General features: G+C 37.5%; 2 protein-coding genes across 6 annotated transcripts; both read right to left on the bottom strand.

Annotated features, from left to right (window-relative positions):
* Positions 1 to 841: 841 nt before the first annotated feature.
* Positions 842 to 2,164, bottom strand: LOC115664704 (aspartic proteinase CDR1-like). The gene has a single exon (XM_030586594.2). It carries the CDS (start codon positions 2,162 to 2,164, stop codon positions 842 to 844), a length of 1,323 nt encoding a protein of 440 aa, XP_030442454.2.
* Positions 2,165 to 6,361: 4,197 nt separating this feature from the next.
* Positions 6,362 to 10,994, bottom strand: LOC115664705 (uncharacterized). 5 transcript variants are annotated; one of them, XM_030586595.2, is made up of 4 exons: positions 10,847 to 10,994; positions 7,701 to 7,866; positions 7,127 to 7,187; positions 6,362 to 6,804 (listed from the first exon to the last, which is right to left on the bottom strand). In XM_030586595.2, exons 2-4 carry the CDS (start codon positions 7,797 to 7,799, stop codon positions 6,653 to 6,655), a joined length of 312 nt encoding a protein of 103 aa, XP_030442455.2. In that variant the 5' UTR covers positions 7,800 to 7,866; positions 10,847 to 10,994; the 3' UTR covers positions 6,362 to 6,652. The 5 variants fall into 5 exon arrangements, 4 of the variants coding, with proteins under 4 accessions (XP_030442455.2, XP_056174036.1, XP_056174038.1 ...); XM_056318061.1 differs by lacking the exon at positions 10,847 to 10,994 and adding an exon at positions 10,146 to 10,835; XM_056318063.1 differs by lacking the exon at positions 10,847 to 10,994 and adding an exon at positions 9,556 to 10,139.
* Positions 10,995 to 17,771: the final 6,777 nt, after the last annotated feature.

Raw genomic sequence — 17,771 nt, 5'->3', positions numbered from 1 at the left:
ACGGTTGCGAGAGTCCTAGTTGGAGGAAAAAAATTTCCTAAATAAACGTTTTCAATACACAAATATTATTAGGTGTGTTTGATGACCTCTAACTACATACAACTTAATTGATCATCTTCAGTGAAAAATCACTTAATTTGGCAAGTAAAGAATAATAACTTATTTAATGGATAAGTGACCAAAAATTCAATAGAAATTGAAGTCAGACCAATAATATTGTCAAAACCTTTGGATAATTCAAACCTTTCGTTATTTTGAACGAAACAAATATAATACATTAACTAATTTTCATTTATTATCAATTAGTGTTTTATTTTCAATTTTAATACTTAAAGACTTCAATGCTTAGTATTCAGTACTTAAATTTCGGTACAAAATCTACGTTTTTAAAGGCAAAACTTCACTGCTTTATTCTATTGAATTAAAACTTTGGAAAGTTTCTAATAGAAATATTATTTCCAATAATGTCATTCAACTTGATCTTCGAGTCCATATTGCAATATTTCAAAAAGCGCTTTCGCAAAACTCGTACACTATACGAAATAGAATACTCCTCCTCCCTACTTCAACAACTATTGCAACTCGGAAAAGTGAACTAGTGCATCTTACAAAGACTGAATTATCTGGAGCATAGGTGGACAATGAAAATTATTAATGACAAATAATTCTCATAGTCTAGAGAAAATGAGGACTCACAAGAAAACGAGAATATTATTCAGTAAACAAGCAAGAGTAGTATACGATGAATACCATATAAACCACATCAGAATTGAACTTAAAAGGCAGCACACGACTCGGTCCCAAACCATAATAATAAGAAAGACGAAACGTACGAATGAAATCAGTGCAAGGTGCAATCAACAGGCTTGAAGGACAACTTCATGTTCTGTATGTCGTATCCCACCAAGAAGTCCATCTGCACCAGGTTGCCGTAGATCGACATCGCGCCCGGGTTCAACGCGAAACATATGATATCGTCGGCGACTCGGACGAAGGAGTTCGTTGGCCTAAGCACGACGTCCGCGCCCTTGAAATGGAAGGTCACGGGAGGGATGCCCAACCGGCTGGTATCCGACACGGCCTTGTAACAAAGGCTGAGGAACTGAGACGGGTCGCTCACGCGGGGCAGTTTCATGTACTTGACCATGGCGGCTTCGATTTTGGAGTAGAATTCTTGCGGCAGCAGCGTCAAGGTCGTGCCCGAGTCGATGATGATGTTCCCTTCTTCCTCGGAAAGGGAAGGGCCGGCGGAAAGGAATTCTACCCTCGTCTTGCCGACGCTAACCGCTTCTAGGGTTAGGTAGTAGAAAGTCTTGGGCTCCTTTTGGACTAGAGGGGTGGAGATGGTGCCGCGGCCGGCGACCACGGCGTTGGCCCCAAAGTTCAACTTGCTAGAGCTTCCACGATCCGAGAAATAGGGCACCAAGCAATAGGAGAATTTCCCGCCGGTGGATCTCCCCATTTGGGTAATGAGCGAGGCGGCGCCGCCCCCGAGCCCGATGATTCCGTCCGTCTGATCGTCCCAGGTCCCGCCGTTATCGTGTCCGCAGCCGAAGAGCACCCTGGGGATGCTCACGGGCCTGCCCGTGGTGGAACCTAGGGCGAATGTCTCCGTGGCTACGTTCCCATTAGTATAAGAACTATCGCCATAAGAGTAATAATACTCGCAGAGCCCCCGCCCGCCGCAGGCGGTCTGCCCGAGCACCTCGCACAGCGACGCCCTGCACGAGACGTCCTTGTACGTCGAGGACTTGCGAGGGTCGAACAGCGGGCTTGCTTGCTCGAAGCAATCCGTGCACGGCTTGCACTGCGTCCATATGAGGTCGCTCCCCGTGTCGGCGATCCCCACGATATTCACCGGCGGGGTCCCGAGTGTGATGTTCATAAGGTATTCCCCTCTGTTCGAGTTGATCACCCCGGAGGGCGTGTTCGGGTTGGCGACGGAGTTCGGGTTGAGACGGTTGACGCGGGAGATGGACCGGCGAATCGCATTGGTTATGCGATGGTACGGGGTGTCGGCCGGGTCGTAGTAGGGGGACCTCGGCGAGTCGCGGTGGACCAGCTCCACGGTGAAGCCATCATGCGAAGCAGATTCACATAGAATTGAGAATGCAAGAATCAGAGTGAAGCAAACAAGAGAATGGAATTTGAGAGAGGCTTCCATTGGGATTGGACCGTTCAAAAACTTATATTTTCTTAGGGTTTGATGGCGAGTGCGTATGTTTATATAGGCTGGGCAAAGAAATGCTTTTTGAGAGATTGTAATTTATGTGCATACCATGGACATTTCAAGGGTTTGATGATTAATTGCCTTCATGGGTAGAAAATCAAAAGTCTCAATTTGGATTCGGAATTGGTAAGAGGAGATCGTGAACGCATGCGCAATTGGAAGAGATTGCAATCTTAGAATTCAAGAGGAAAGAATGGTTGGCCTTCCGTAATCGGACGTTACTTTCCATACGTGCATGAAACTTCAGTGATTCTATTCTGGAATATGTAAAGTTTTGAGGTGGATCGTTTGAGGAAAATTGAAAAGTTTCTTCTTTCGCTTGCTCTCGTACCCTGTCATTAAATTACTCGGCATGCAATAGGGCATTGTATGAGGAAAATTACCAAATCAATCTTAAAGGATGCGAATTCAATTTTAAATTTTTCAATTTTGCCAATTTAATCATAAACCTTTGCCCGAATTCTATTGTAAACCCTTCCCGTTAATTTTCGCTGAAAAAAAAATAAGATAGCTATTCAACCATTATCAGCCATCTTATGTGGCACACTGCCATGTCAGCGATTTTTTGGCCGGAATAACTACATTGTAATTTTCTACAGAGGTTTAGGATTAAATTAACAAAATTAGAAAGTTTAGGACTGAATTGGCACCGTAATATAAATTTAGGATTAATTGGACAATTTCCCTCATTGTATCTTTTTATCATTAATCATGAAAAAATTGGTAGATAGTATATAGGATTATAAACTTGTAATTTGCCTATACATTGTATTGTGGTGACCATAAATCATGAAAAACTGGCACATGCATGAAACATGTCACCGCTTAGACAAGACAGTATATGGTTTACACGATCGTATGCGGAATAGAATTGTGAGAGAGAACTTTTAGAGCTAAAGAAAAAGCATGCGAATGCATGAATAATTATCAGGCAAGTTCTAAAAAGTGTCAAATTTATGCACCCACGTTCTAAAACTTTCATTCCGTGCATTTGAAAGCTCGTGACTTTTGGTCCTATCGACTCCTTCCATCAATCGAAAGATGGACTTGAAGCGTACCGAAGTTTACAAATTTTAGGACTTAAACGAACGAAATAAATTAGGACTTGAGTGCACAAAGTTACAAATATTTTTAGGATTTGCTTTGTCATTACCCTGTTCTTACGACGCCATTCTAAAACATAGGAATAGTCTTTGATGCGGCCAGTCTTTTCTAATAGGATTAATATCACGAAAAACCCCAAACTGGTACACCTGTGATAATTTTACCCAAAATTAATTTTTTGATCACCAAAAATCCCAAACTGTTATACATGTGATAAATTTACCTCAAACTAATTTTTTAACCACTAAAAACCCCAAACTGGTACATTTGTGACAAATTTACCCTCTATTAGTTTTCATTAAATTGTATTAATACTACAAAAAATCACAAATTGTTACACCTGTGATAAACAGAGGGTAAAACATAAAATTGGTACATCAGTCAACCGCCGCATGTCATTTAACAAAGCAATGTGACAGTAAAATTTAACAGAAATAAACTGAGGGTAAATTTATTACGGATATACCAGTTTGGGGTTTTTGGTGGGCAAAAAATTAGTTTGTGGTAAAATTATCATGAGTGTACCAGTTTGGGGTTTTTCGTGATATTAACTCTTTCTAATATCTTTGGTTTAATCAGACAATTTGATCACTGATGTATTTTGATTTGTATGGTTTACAAGGGAGCTAAGGCTTTAAACAATATTTCGAAGTTCATCAAATTCTCATTCTTATTCTTTTTTCCGCTTGAAAAGAAAAAAAAAAAACTAGTTATACTTGTCATCATCTAGATCATTGGAATCATAAGTTTTAACATGATTTTGAATAAAAATCAGAACTAGCGGCACGCGTTCGGCTGCAATAACAAATTAATTGAACTATAAAATAACGACTCATTGTATTTTGATTTAATGTATAGAATCAATATTTCTCCTTCTTCTTTTTTGTATGACGTGATTATAAAGAAAGAGAAATGAAATACACAAAGTTACATTCCAGTCATTTAGTAAAATAAGAATTATAATCTCCCGATAATTACATATGAAAAGTTTATATTATCACTAGCAAGTGTGTATACGCGATGCATGCATGCATAAAGGTGATGTCTGAAAAGGAAAGCAAAACCATCTTACGTAGAAAGGGAAAGATATCTCAAGATTCGAAATTTTTTTTATAAGGAAGTTGTTGAAAGATACAAAAGATTCAAACTTCATTATTGAAACGTGTTAGAGATAAAAAATAGAATCAAGAATTTACTTATTTGTCTATAAATATAATATATGTATAATTAATAAGGGTTAATACCACGTAAAACTCCAAACTGGTACACCTATGACAATTTTACCCCAAATTAATTTTTTGACCACCAAAACTCCAAAACCGGTACACTTGTGACAAATTTACCTTCAGTTTATTTTCGTTAAATTTTACGGTTAAATTGCTTTGTTAAATAACATGCTACAGTTAACTGATGTACCAGTTTTATGTTTTACCCTTTATTTGTCACATGTATACTAGTTTGTGATTTTTTGTGGTATTAATTCAATTTAACAGAAACTAATGGAGGGTAAATTTGTCACAAATGTACCAGTTTAGGGTTTTTAGTAGTCAGAATATTAGTTTTTGGTAAATTTATCACAAATGTACCGGTTTGAGATTTTTCATGGTCAAAAAAATAATTTGGGGTAAAATTATCACATATATACCAATTTGGGGTTTTTCGTGATATTAACTCAATAAATAATTGAGGGTGTTTGGGAAAGAAAAATAAGATTGCGGTCCTTTTAAAAGTAGGGGGTCATCTTTGTTTTATATAATAGAATAAATCATTATGGTTAGGCACCTAAAAGTCACGAAATATTACATTATGGCATGCCAGAAATTTTGTTACAACTTCTTAGAGAATCAAATATAGTTTTTGGAGCTTGGTGAGTGCATATATTTATATAGCAAAAAATTACTCAATCAATTCTAAATTTATTGTACGTATGCAAATTCAATTCTGAATTTTTCAAATTCACTAATTTAATCCTAAAACTTTGAGTAAAATTTCAATGTAATCCTTCCGGTCAATTTTTATCAGACATCGCCGATGTGGCGGTCCAGCCATTGCCAGCCATCTTGTATGGCCTCCCTTTATGTCAGCATTTTCCGGCGAAAATTGACCGAAAGGATTACATGAGAGTTTTGCGCAAAGTTTATGACTAAATTGATAAAACTGGAAAGTTTGAAACTGAATTGATATTTGTACAATAGGTTTAGGACCGATTAGGCAATTTCCCTGTTCATATAGAACGGGCAAAAAAATGCTTGACAAATTGTAATTATGTGCAAAGGATGGAAATTAAGGACATGATGATTTATTGCCTTCGTTGATTGAGGAGCATTCAATGTTTCTTGATAGTAAATAGGGTTGATCACATTAGAGAGATTGTGATCTAAAAGCTTAAGAAAAAAACGATTGACGTTCGAAAACTTAAAGATTCTGAAATATCTAAAGTATTGATATATTAAAGCTATATCAATACTTACCTTACCAAAAAAAAAAAAGTTTTATGGACATACTTGATCCGTGGTACATAGGATTATAAAATCGTGTTTTGCCTATGCGTTTGTACTGTGCGACCACAAATCATGAAAAACTTGGCACCATGCATGAACATGTCGACCATCAAATAATGTTAATCCCGTCCAAATCGATCTCTTCGACCACGTTTAACTTGTTAATGTGCGAGACAGGAGGCTTGTCCACATTCGAGTCTACTTCGTAGTACTGTATAGAGCAATCAAAAAAGCATGTGGATGCATAAAATGATCACATGGCAAGTCCTGAAACGTGAATTCAACGCGTTTTTAGAACATACACACATAAATATATGGTTATCGCGTATGCTACCATGTTCATCCTTTCATTTTAATGTTACACGTTCATCCAATTCAACTTACAGTTCCTCATCACAAGCGAGCCAGCTCCGACATCTTAAAGTGGGCATTTCTACTTCTCCTTGGCCATTGAACTTTGAATCCACACGTACAGTTATATCCAAGCATCACAAAAACGAAGAAAGACATCAATAGCCTCGTTCACTTGCTGAAGTTGGAAACGACTTCAATTAGAACTTAACATCGCGTCGCCCGACATTCATGGTACAAACCATCACTTAAGGTTCATGAACTACTGTCACTCTTGACAGAATTTAACCACAATGTAGCTTATACGATACACATGCCAATTGCCTTCCCTGCTCCAATTTTCAACCTACAACCGAATCTCTCACCCGCCAATGCACCGTGCACCTTTTTTACCCGTTTCAGTGGGTATGTGCGTCTAGCTAAACTACACCTAGAAACACACAAACTTTGTAGCTGCATATTCCTTTTAACTAGCAGCACCGAATTTGCGAGTTAAAGTGAAGAAATAAGCTCCGTCTTGGAGGATACAGAGGAAAGGAATTCGACAAGGGAGGCCATGGAATGCAATGCCACCTCCACCACCTCCGGAGAGCACCCCGGTTTCACAATCTGCTGTACCTGAAGGGACACAGAATATGTGTAGGGGTCAACATATCGCAGAATTCAAGAATCTAGTTCGGAAAGCAACAGTTAATCAGTAGACTTGCAGGACATGGGCCATCAGGTATGACAGGAAAATGTTATTTGTGGATGAAGAGCATTTAACTTTTTCTCATCATAAGAGAACTAAATTGCAGGATACTGGTTACCGAAACAGAGATGCCAATACGGCAAAACTCAGATGCTATGTTTCAAGGTTTTTCTGCCGAGCAGAATACAACAGATGGCGCATGAGTAGTGAAACTGAGAAAAATATGTTGAGAATCTAATGTCAGACCACCTTTAACGTTACAGAAGCAGTGGAGAGATGCCAAGAGTGCTGTGGCATTATAATGCAGTCTCTGAAAATTGGCAAAAAGAGCTTTTAGTCCTACATCAAACATGTGATGGCCCAAAGAAATCGTACATTGAACAGTTAAATAAAAACTTCAGGAACAATATCAAGTATTTTATTCTCTAAAATTCAAGCATAAAGAACAGATGACTCCCTTGAGATGATGAAAGGTGCGGCATTTATTGCAAGGTTTTATGTCCACGATCATGATTTTGAGCTATTAATCCGGAATCATGATATGATTTATCCAACTTACAATAGACCAGATCTCAGAACAACTAATCATGTTAATTCATGAAATTTGTCAAAACAAATAGATATATTCTTCATTGCTCAATCATACAAACCAGGAAGTGGATGTTACACTGTGATTTCACATGTTAACAGACCATTAACAAAAAGTTACTAGCTTTCATAACAAGACACAGGTTAGCCACGACCAAAAATCAGTCAAATAGCTATACAGGCCAAAATGAAAATGAATTGCATGAAATCAAGTTGAAGGGCAAGCTGATATTACCATCTCGATATAGCCCTGCAACTCCTTCATTTTCTCCCTGAAGTCCTCATCCTCTTCATGGAAATTCACAGCATACTGATCAGATTCTGGTCCCTGCATCTTATGGACTTTTGATTTTTTGCAAGGATTATTGCTTTTACCCGCATTTGCATGAGACTACAGCATACTGCAACAAAAGAACAGAAAATGACATTTCAGAGGCTTTCGCAAGGCAATAAAATCATTAACTGAAGAACACTATAAAAATAGAAAAGCTTAAACTAGCTGTAAGAGTACCTCTGTTTGTCATAACTTGTTTTCTAATGCAATGTTAAGTCTAGATGCTCTCTCTATCTCTCTTTAAATTATCAGGTTTCAAATTCTTGTTATTTTCTCCTTAGTTGGAAGAAAGACACCATCCATCACTTCTCTGAGAAGAAGATGCATATTTTTAACTTAATAAATGAATTTCTTTAATCTGATCAAAATTTTACTTTCATTGAAAAAGCGCCGTCATCCTAGAATATGATCAGCAACATGAGACCGATCATCTGCTTGGAGGACAAAATCACTCCTCATATTGGAGTTCTGCTTAGAAAATATAGCCTTTCATGGGAGCCCAAGTGGCTCCACATGTCTCCTCAGTGAGTGCTAATGGTTCTTCCATCAACATTAATCATTACAAGATCGTAAAATTGATCAGAAAACTGATGGAGGAGATTCAAATTGTCACCCTATCTTTGGTTTATGACTGACTTGCTTCAGAAAAGCTGACAACTCTAAATATCTCGTAACATTCAATAAGAACTGGCCCGAGGCCAGACACCAATACAAGCAAGCAGAAGCAGAGTTATCTTGCAATAAGGAAAACATATTTGGATCAGTCAACGAATTTCTTGGATTCTTTCAAATATGACCATCTGAAAGTCCGCATGTCTTTGGCCACCAAAAAATAAAACTCTCCATGTCACTATGACACACAAAAATATGGAGATTCGGTGGGACTACTAGTCGACAATAACTCTAATGCAATATCAATTGCTAAGGGATCGCAAAGACGGACTTTAGTTTATCCTCACTCTGTGCTATGACAGCTGAAACGAAAAGGGGAGAGAGTGTGACAAGCCTCTTTTTCTTTAATGGATTTTCAAATTTCAACAATAGTCTTCTTGAAACTCAATAAATTAATCTTTTTGAGGGAAAATTACAGATACCATGCTCAACTTTGCTCTACGATATCAAATACACTCCTCACATTTCAAAAACCTACATCGAGCTATATTCTAGCTTGGATAATCAAAAGAAAAGCCATAAAGTACTGTTCAATGGAAAAAAATTTCAATTAAAAGGAGCAATAAGTAAAAGTATGTGCTACACGAATAACAAACTTCTCTGACATTACGAAGACCGTCCCTTGAAACGATTTTTTCATTCACATATATCAGAGTTCTTTGAATGCATCAGTGCCTACAGATTACTAATTTTTGGAAGTAGTGTCAGCTTCATATTAGTCATACTCCAGCGATCTGGTCATCCTTTCACATCTATATTTTCACTATCAAAAACATATTACAACTATATTCAAGAACATACAAAGCAATCGCATGCAAAGTAAACCAAGACTCCATTCTTCCATCTAGCAGTGTTACTGATAACTTTTCATCCTTCAACTAGAACATGCATGTTAAAGCACTGACTTGGCTTACAAATGAACATGTCACACGCTAATATGTCACTGATCAGCTCCAGAACGGGGAAGAGATCCCTCAATAGTACACACAGTTTAAGCCTAGAGTACCATGGCTGCAGCGATAAACACCTCACTTGATCTAAGGGGTTGTGGTTACACTTCAAAGCCATCAAGACCTTTACTCACAAAAGGTTTTCTTGTATAGCAGAGAGAAGAGGCAGCTGTCTCGGGTATAAGCTGTATGTGGCGGTACCACAAACAACACTAGCCCCAGGCAAACTTGAGCTTGAATTGAATCTAAATATTTTGACTGAGAGAATCTCATACACCATAATCTCCCAAGACCAAAAATTCTCATTTTCTGACTATGATTCACTCCACAACATGTCTATTCAATATACATCCAAACAAGCTAACACACTTATCTCTTACTTTCCTTCCATTTCCTTTCTTTTCCTTTTCACTTCATTTCCCTCCCATCTTAAAATAATGAACACAGCGTGCGATTGCAAGATTGAATCCCACTCTCGCTGCTTCTGTCCCCCTTACTTCGACCTTTCTCAATTACCTTAAATCAATTTTACACCAAAACATACACACAGCTGGACCGAAGCTACAGATCAATCACAGCAATTTTTTGATTGAGCACCAAATGGAAAGCAAACAGCACTCATACAGGACGGGAAGTGCAAATTACACAAATGTGCAACTCCACTACTACATGTGCCAACTAAATTGATCATCACAGAGAAAACCCAGTTGCCAAAAATCCCCACCGATTCTGTTTCTCCCCTGTGAACTTTGAATTTCCTCAATTACTGCAAACTCTCAAGATGACCGACTGAGCTGAACTCTACTATCTCGCAATTTGATCACCACAGAGAAAACCCAGTTGCCAAAAATTCCCACTGATTCTGTTTTTCCCCTGTGAACTTTTGAATTTGCTCAATTACCGCAAATTCTCAAGATGACCGACTGAGCTGAACTCTACTATCTCGCAATTTGATCACCACAGAGAAAACCCAGTTGCCAAAAATTCGCACTGATTCTGTTTCTCCCCGGTGAACTTTTGAATTTGCTCAATTACCGCAAATTCTCAAGATGACCGACTGAGCTGAACTCTACTATCTCGCAATTTGATCATCACAGAGAATACCCAGTTGCCAAAAATTCCCATCGATTCTGTTCCTCCCCAGTGAACTTTTGAATTTGCTCAACTATCCTCAAATTCTCAAGATGACCGACTGAGCTGCACTCTACTACCACACAATTACCATAAAGAATCCAACCCCAAGAATCTCAGCTAGCCCACCATCTCTCTCTCTCTCTCGTACCAGCACAGCAAGCGGACTAAATCTGAGCTCCCACCTCGCCTATTTTACATTATACACAGCAGGTAATCCGAAAGTAACGAAAGAATCAAAAGCAGGTGAAAAAGCAGGGGAAAAAGGCATTGATGCTCCAGTGAAGAGAGAACCTCGGTTGAAGTTTCATCTCCTCCACGGGTTTACTCCCTCGTTCTTGGAATTTCTTCTCCAACTGCTGGAATCGAACTTTCACCGAGACATCATCATCGGGTCGCTCGTGACGGAGCTGACGGTGCTCGATATTTTCTTTGAGCGGCAATCTCTTTCCCTTTTTATTTAGTTTTTTGGGGTCCTAATATCCAAAAATAATGATAATAATTTCTATTTTTCCCTTTCATAAGTGTTGAAAATTTATACAGATAGTTCATGAACTTTGACATAATGTGTTGAATTGTCTTGAACGTTCAATGTGATCACTGAATTATTGAGAAATGTTCAATATAACCCTTCGATTTGCTTAAGTTGAATCTTTTAAAATGACGAGTTAGCGTCTACTTTACAAAAAAAAAAAGAAAAAAAAGAATAACCCTATTTCTCGACATCAATATTTCTCCTTCCTCCTCAAAAAGACGAGACTTCTAAACAAATTGCCTAGAGCTTCACGGACGAAAATGGTTTGATGGGTCGAGGTCGATACCTACGAAGATTCGGATCTTAGGACAGCCGGGTGGCGTGCCACCAAATATGCCTGTGTAGGTGAAAATGTCGAATCCGACCGAAATGGAGGTGAGGTTACTCGAATCCGAGGATTCTCAAAGGAGAGAAAGGGATCGATGGTTAACGAGCCCGCTTGTGCCATGGAGCTCGCCTTTGTTGTAAAGGAGCTGGTGTTGCATGGTGATCATACTAAGGTCTCTTTGGTTTTCTTTTTTTTTTGGTCGGCGGCCTTTGTTTTTGTTGGAGTGCTCAGGTTTGAGTTCTTTTGTGACGATATCCAATGTGAAAACTTATTTTTACAGATTTGAGATGAATATCTCACGCGGACAATCCACGTGCAGCATTTTTTTTGTCCGCTATTCCAACTTAACAGAAAAATGCTGATTTAATGCAGATGGGAAACAACTCATAATACCTTCGCATCAGATGTAGTTGTAAAGCCTCTAGCATTGAGGGTGTGTAAAAGAACCGGGAATTGCCCGGACCACCTAGAATTGGAAGGGAACCGGTGGTTCCAAAGGAAACCGATTCGATTCTTGATTCCAATTTTTGGGAACCGGTGGATATCGGTCCGGTTCCCAATTATAGGTGTAGAACCACTCTCCCGCTCACCCGGACTGGATCGATAATATAATAATAAATATAATATATTTATTTAATTTTAAATTTTTTTAAAAAAAATTTAAAATTTCTAAATTAAATCTAACTCATTTGACACTCACAGCCTCACACTCAGCCGAGAAACACTTTCTTTCGCTTTCGCCTCACGCTCACTTTCACTCTCTCACCCTTCTCGATTGATGCTTACCTCATCGTCTCTGACTCTCCATCTCAGTCTCCGTCTCAATCTTTTCGTTTCCATTCTTAGCTAGTGGGACTAAAAGCGTGTCATTCTCTTGTAATTACTATCCTTTGTCACTTGTCAGATCGTGATTGGCCCAACTGAATAAAAGCGCGTCATTCTCTTGTAATATTTTCTCAAACTCCTTAACACGAGTGAACTCGTTCCTCTCACAGTCTCTCTCTCTCAATCTCTCGTCAGTCTGCCTCGGAGGGATTTTGATTGCAGTTTAGTTTCAGCTCATGCGCTGTTTGGTGACCGATCATTCCATAATCGATTCAACTAGGTGTTTATCTGATTACGAAGAGCTTCGGAAACTTGCAGCAATTCGTGGTTCTACCTCCGCGAGCTGGTTGTGCTTCCCGTTGTGTGTAATGGTACTTGGGCATATCCTTTTGGCTTTTTCTTATATGAAGCTGAAACTTCGCTTGCATTGTGGTTTTTCTTTTTTTCTCCATCTGCGTCTCCGTCTCAATCTTTTCGTTTCCATTCTTAGCTAGTGAGACTAAAAGCGCGTCATTCTCTTGTAATTACTATCCTTTGTCACTTGTCAAATTGTGATTGGCCCAACTGAATAAAAGCGCGTCATTCTCTTGTAATATTTTCTCAAACTCCTTAACACGAGTGAACTCGTTCCTCTCACAGTCTCTCTCTCAATCTCTCTTTCAATCTCTCGTCAGTCTGCCTCGGAGGGATTTTGATTGCAGTTCAGTTTCAGCTCACGCGCTGTTTGGTGACCGATCATTCCATAATCGATTCAACTGGGTGTTTATCTGATTACGAAGAGCTTCGGAAACTTGCAGCAATTCGTGGTTCTACCTCCGCGAAATGTGCACGGAGAAAACAAATTTTGGGTACTTTTTAAAGACGGCGAAAACTAGTAACATTGTGAAACATATCAACACGACACTGTTAGAGATATTTATCACTTTTTATAAGATATTTTCTTATGTAAGAGATAATTATGAAATTTTATGTTGATTATTTGTATCTTTCATGATTGCACGCATGTTGCACATGTGTTGCACGTATATCTCCCTTTGATTATACATTATCTTGATTGAGATATTATCTTAGAATAGTAATCTAATAAAACTTATAAATAGGCTAACGTATTCTTTGTTAATATAAACATCACAATATACACAAAATTTCACATTTCTCTCTTTCACATCTCTTCACTATTAATAATAGCTACGAATTAATATCTAAGAATTACTAAATGAGAAAAGTAAACATTAGGTATACGGAGGATATGAATTATGGACTATCAATCTTTTTAATGTTTTATGATCATGTACACCACTATTAAGCTTTTTTATGTACACATTGAAAAACAAGTTAGTCTCTCATTGCGAAAAAGAAATTTTACTTGGCTCTTATTGGCTTTAATTGCACATCAATAGATGGTACTCGAACATAGTATTTTAGTAGTTATTTATCAAAATATCACATTTTTCTTGAATTAGATATGCTTAAACCAATTTTCTTAATTTTTTTTATATGGAGTTCCCTTTATACTTATTGAATTGATGAAAAAATATCACAAGATTGGTTGGGAAAAATTATTTAATTAAAGATGCTAATATGAAGATATCATGACAATAAGGGCCAAGGAATTTATGTTATCTTAAATGAGTATAGAATCTAACTCTTATAACTTCATATATTTTTTAATAATTATACCAGAAAGCTATTAGATACTTAAACTCATATAAAAGGAAAGTAATGAAAGTATAATTCTTTAAAATGTGATCGAAGATTGATGTAAAAATAAATAAAAGAAAAAATCACATGCAAATGTAATAGACGAAGTAAATCAACCAAATATCATTTTCATATTTGTGATTATTTGTATTTTGATAGTTAATAATTCTGATTTTTTTCCTTTAAACTCACTTTTAGCTAAAAATTGTTATTTAAGGGAATTGATTTCCCAATAAAACTAGACAAAAAAGTCATCCGGTTTCCTTGGGAAACTGTGGGGTGCAGATTGCACTGTTACTTTAGGTAGAGTAAGGGTGCAGTCACCTAAAGCAAGCAAAAAGTTAGGCTAAAAAAACCAATCAAAAAAGGAATTATTTGGGTCAAATGAACAAGTCTTATTCATATCATTTCAACCTTGAAAGAACTAAATATACTTAATTTGACTAATTTTTCTTTTAAGATCAATTAATTTTTTACCTGTGAGTGGAGGATCCAATAATTATATACCAAGAGTAGATCAGGCATGTACTTGAGTCAAATTATCGAAGATAGTTCTAAATACCTCACTATAGGAGATTAAAAATATCTAAGAAAGTCGACGTATTAGTCCTATGGAAGAGCCCATTTTTATGCCTATTTGGTTGCATAACAATATTTTTTGCGAACGGCCTAAATTGCACTTTAGTTAAGTCAAGTGGACCCACCTATACATGCTTGCAATGTCGAAGCCGTACATGCAAAATTGTTGAGACATTTACATTCCTTGTGAAATCGGAAAGTTTTTAGAGATCCTATTTGGCAGCTGTATTAAGGGTATATATCGCATTTTTAAAATTTTGAAAATAAAATACATTAATTTGTTAGTTAGTTAGATTGACTACACTAGTTAATTTAAGATAGTTTCTTTTTCATTTAGCCGGTGAGTGATTTATCAAACACATTAATTCGAAATTCAAACTCATTAGTAGAAAACTCAATTTTTTCGATGAAATATGTAAAGTGATTTATAATTAGATGGTATGTATATTTTTCATATTTAGTTAAAATAAATGATCAATTATAACATGTTACACATACTCATTCAATAAGACTTGAGCGTTGAGAGTGCCGAATAATAATATTCATTTTCAAGTTTATTTGAAAAAGCAAATCATCCCTTCCAAGTCTTGGTAATTTGTCTACAGCATTATTCATGGATATATTATCATTGAAGATCTTTTGTTGTATGGTCAAATGTGAAATCAACTTTTAATTCTAGTTTGAAAATTTACAAAAGGAACAATGGCAAGATTTAATTTTCCAATTTGATAAAGAAATTTAAAAACAAAATTAGTCTTAAATATCGCCTATCAACTCTAATACACTAGACCAAAAAAAAAGTCTAATACCAAAAATTTGACCAAAAAAACACTCTAATACCAAAAAAGAAAAAGAAAAGATATAAATATCAAGAAGAACTTACCTACCAAATCTCCACCTCAGTCAAAACATGAAATGAAAATTTGTGGGCTATATTTTCACCCTTTTACTATTGCCGTCCATTGACTTTAATATAAGAATTTGGGAAAAAGACACAAATGATACTTGAACTTTGACCCAATTTGTATTGTGGTTCTTGAACTTTTTATTTCTTCGATGTAGTCCCCGAACTTTAGTCCAATATGCAATGTCGTCTCTGAACTTTTTAAAGAATTGGGTTGGTCGGTGAAGTGTTAAAGCTTTCTCTTCATAAGTCTTGCGGTTCCAGTTGAGATCAGTGATATTTGCCCACATTGCATTTTAAAACCCATGTCTCGCGTTCCATCGTTGTCACGTTTTACCGTATCCTTTGTTGCCATTGGATCTGAATTTCTTCGGATTGTAGTTTTAAAAACACGTGCTCGGACACCCATATGGCCGCAACCATTAAAAAGTTTTAATTTTTGTCTTGCTAGTTCCATAATGTCTTGGTGTAGGATTGAGTCCGACCCTGGTGTAAGTTTTCCATTTAAGACCTTGCTCTTTAATCGTTTTAGGACATCGACAAGGAGTGTTTCGACTCATGGGAGTCTTTTATATTGATTCGCATGCATAGTGTGATCTGTGAAAGCCTTCTATATTGCAGAATCTATTCTGTGACTGTAAGCATATTGAGCTTGAGGATGTTCTTATTTGGACTAGTTTAGATATCTGTCATGTGTTTGCAGGTACTGGTGCCGATGCATGGAGATAGCAGCTTTGGTAATGGGATTGAATCTTGTGTCCACATTCTGTTTTGCTGGTTCAAACAGGCTCGGCTGTATATGATATGAAAGCCATTTTTAATCATGTCCTGTTTCTTTATCGGTCATGTGTTTGCAGGACTCTGAGAGATTTTGCAAATTATTAGTGTATTGCTTTAATATTATTATTTGATCATCAGGAGTATGTTGGTTTATTTATAGACTAGCCATGTCCTGAAGCATCATGCAAGATGGTTGCACCAATATGGATGATCAGAGTTCCATCTCCTGTCCTTGACTTTAAGTCTAATCTTCAACGAACCTGTTGATTAATAAGGCAATAAGATAAAACCATGAATGGTATGAGAAGAACAAGGGACTTTGTTTTCAATTGCACGCTTGAGTATCTTGTAGTCTTCAGTGTTGTGATTTGGGGGTGTTTGTGATTTTAGATGTCATTAATTGTTGCTAGAAAGGTGGAGGGCTGAATACTTTGGGCATGAATCTTGAGAATTCTGTCATTCTACACATCGTGCTTGTGCATCTGCATATTTATGCACAAATAGATGTGCTTTCTGCATTTTAAATAAGAGCCTAATGTCTTCTTGTATGCCAGGTGTGTTTACAGAACTTCTACAGCAGATGCAGGTGAAAGGGGTCCAGGTAACTGTCTGGGATCACGAACTATTGTATTATATGGTTTTGTGTTCAGTTCTTGTGGCTTTATGCTTGAGCGAGATGGCGTTGAGCAAGTTGTGCCATCTGTCCTTTTGAAGTTTGCTTTGGATGTTCTTGGTTTTCTCAACCTTTCTGTTTATCACCTGGTGTTCTAGACTGCAGTGCCACAGCAATAGTTGATTATATTCGTCTGTGGAACTTCGTTATGTGGGTATAATTTCAGTCCTTGCCATTAATTTTTTTTGCCCCCGTGTCTGCAATTAGCTATTAAGACAGGCATATAAGCGCTGCTTAGGATGGATAGTGAGCTGGCCTTGGACGTCTTCGGCAGTAAATTAGTGCATGCTCCCCTAGGTTAGGAATTGCTAATAATACAGCCCAAGCATGTACTATGTTTGGCCTAACCTAGTATGAGATAAGTATCAAACGTGGCTTTATTAGTAGAGGACAGGTAATTTAGACTTCTTGGGCACTGAACAATTTGATTCTGGATTGAAGCAGCATGCTCGTTCTGGGGCATTATAAATGGAGATCACTGTCTGATGAGTGAATGAATCTGGTTGATAGCAGTTGAATTTACGAGTACTTGGATTTAGTTTTTGGTTTTAGTATGGTTAAGCTAAAGGACAGGAAGATAGATGAATAAGCATGGTCGAAAATCTAGGGTGGTTGTTCTGGGGCTCAGAATGGAGTAGGTAGGCAGCAGAGATTTTTCTCTCAGAAATGCTCATAGGAGCCACTTAGCAAAGTTTAAGGGGTCATTTGACTGGAAGTTTTGAATCTTGCCAGTTGAACCAAATTTAGAGGTCCGGAGCTGAAAAGTAGCGCGCTTTGTGGAAAAAAGCAAGCACGCGAAGCAGAAGAAGAAGACAACGGACCAGCAAATTTCGATTGAAACCAAAGTGCTCAATGGATCAGCGGCTTCAGATATCGGCAGCCGATCACAGCCCC

This window comes from Syzygium oleosum, unplaced genomic scaffold (assembly GCF_021117445.2).
Source record: "Syzygium oleosum isolate NSW1041296 unplaced genomic scaffold, Sole_v2.1 Sole_v2.14, whole genome shotgun sequence".
Taxonomy (NCBI): domain Eukaryota; kingdom Viridiplantae; phylum Streptophyta; class Magnoliopsida; order Myrtales; family Myrtaceae; genus Syzygium; species Syzygium oleosum.
Note: the sequence above shows the minus strand (reverse complement) of the source record. Positions and strands in the feature narration are given on the sequence as shown.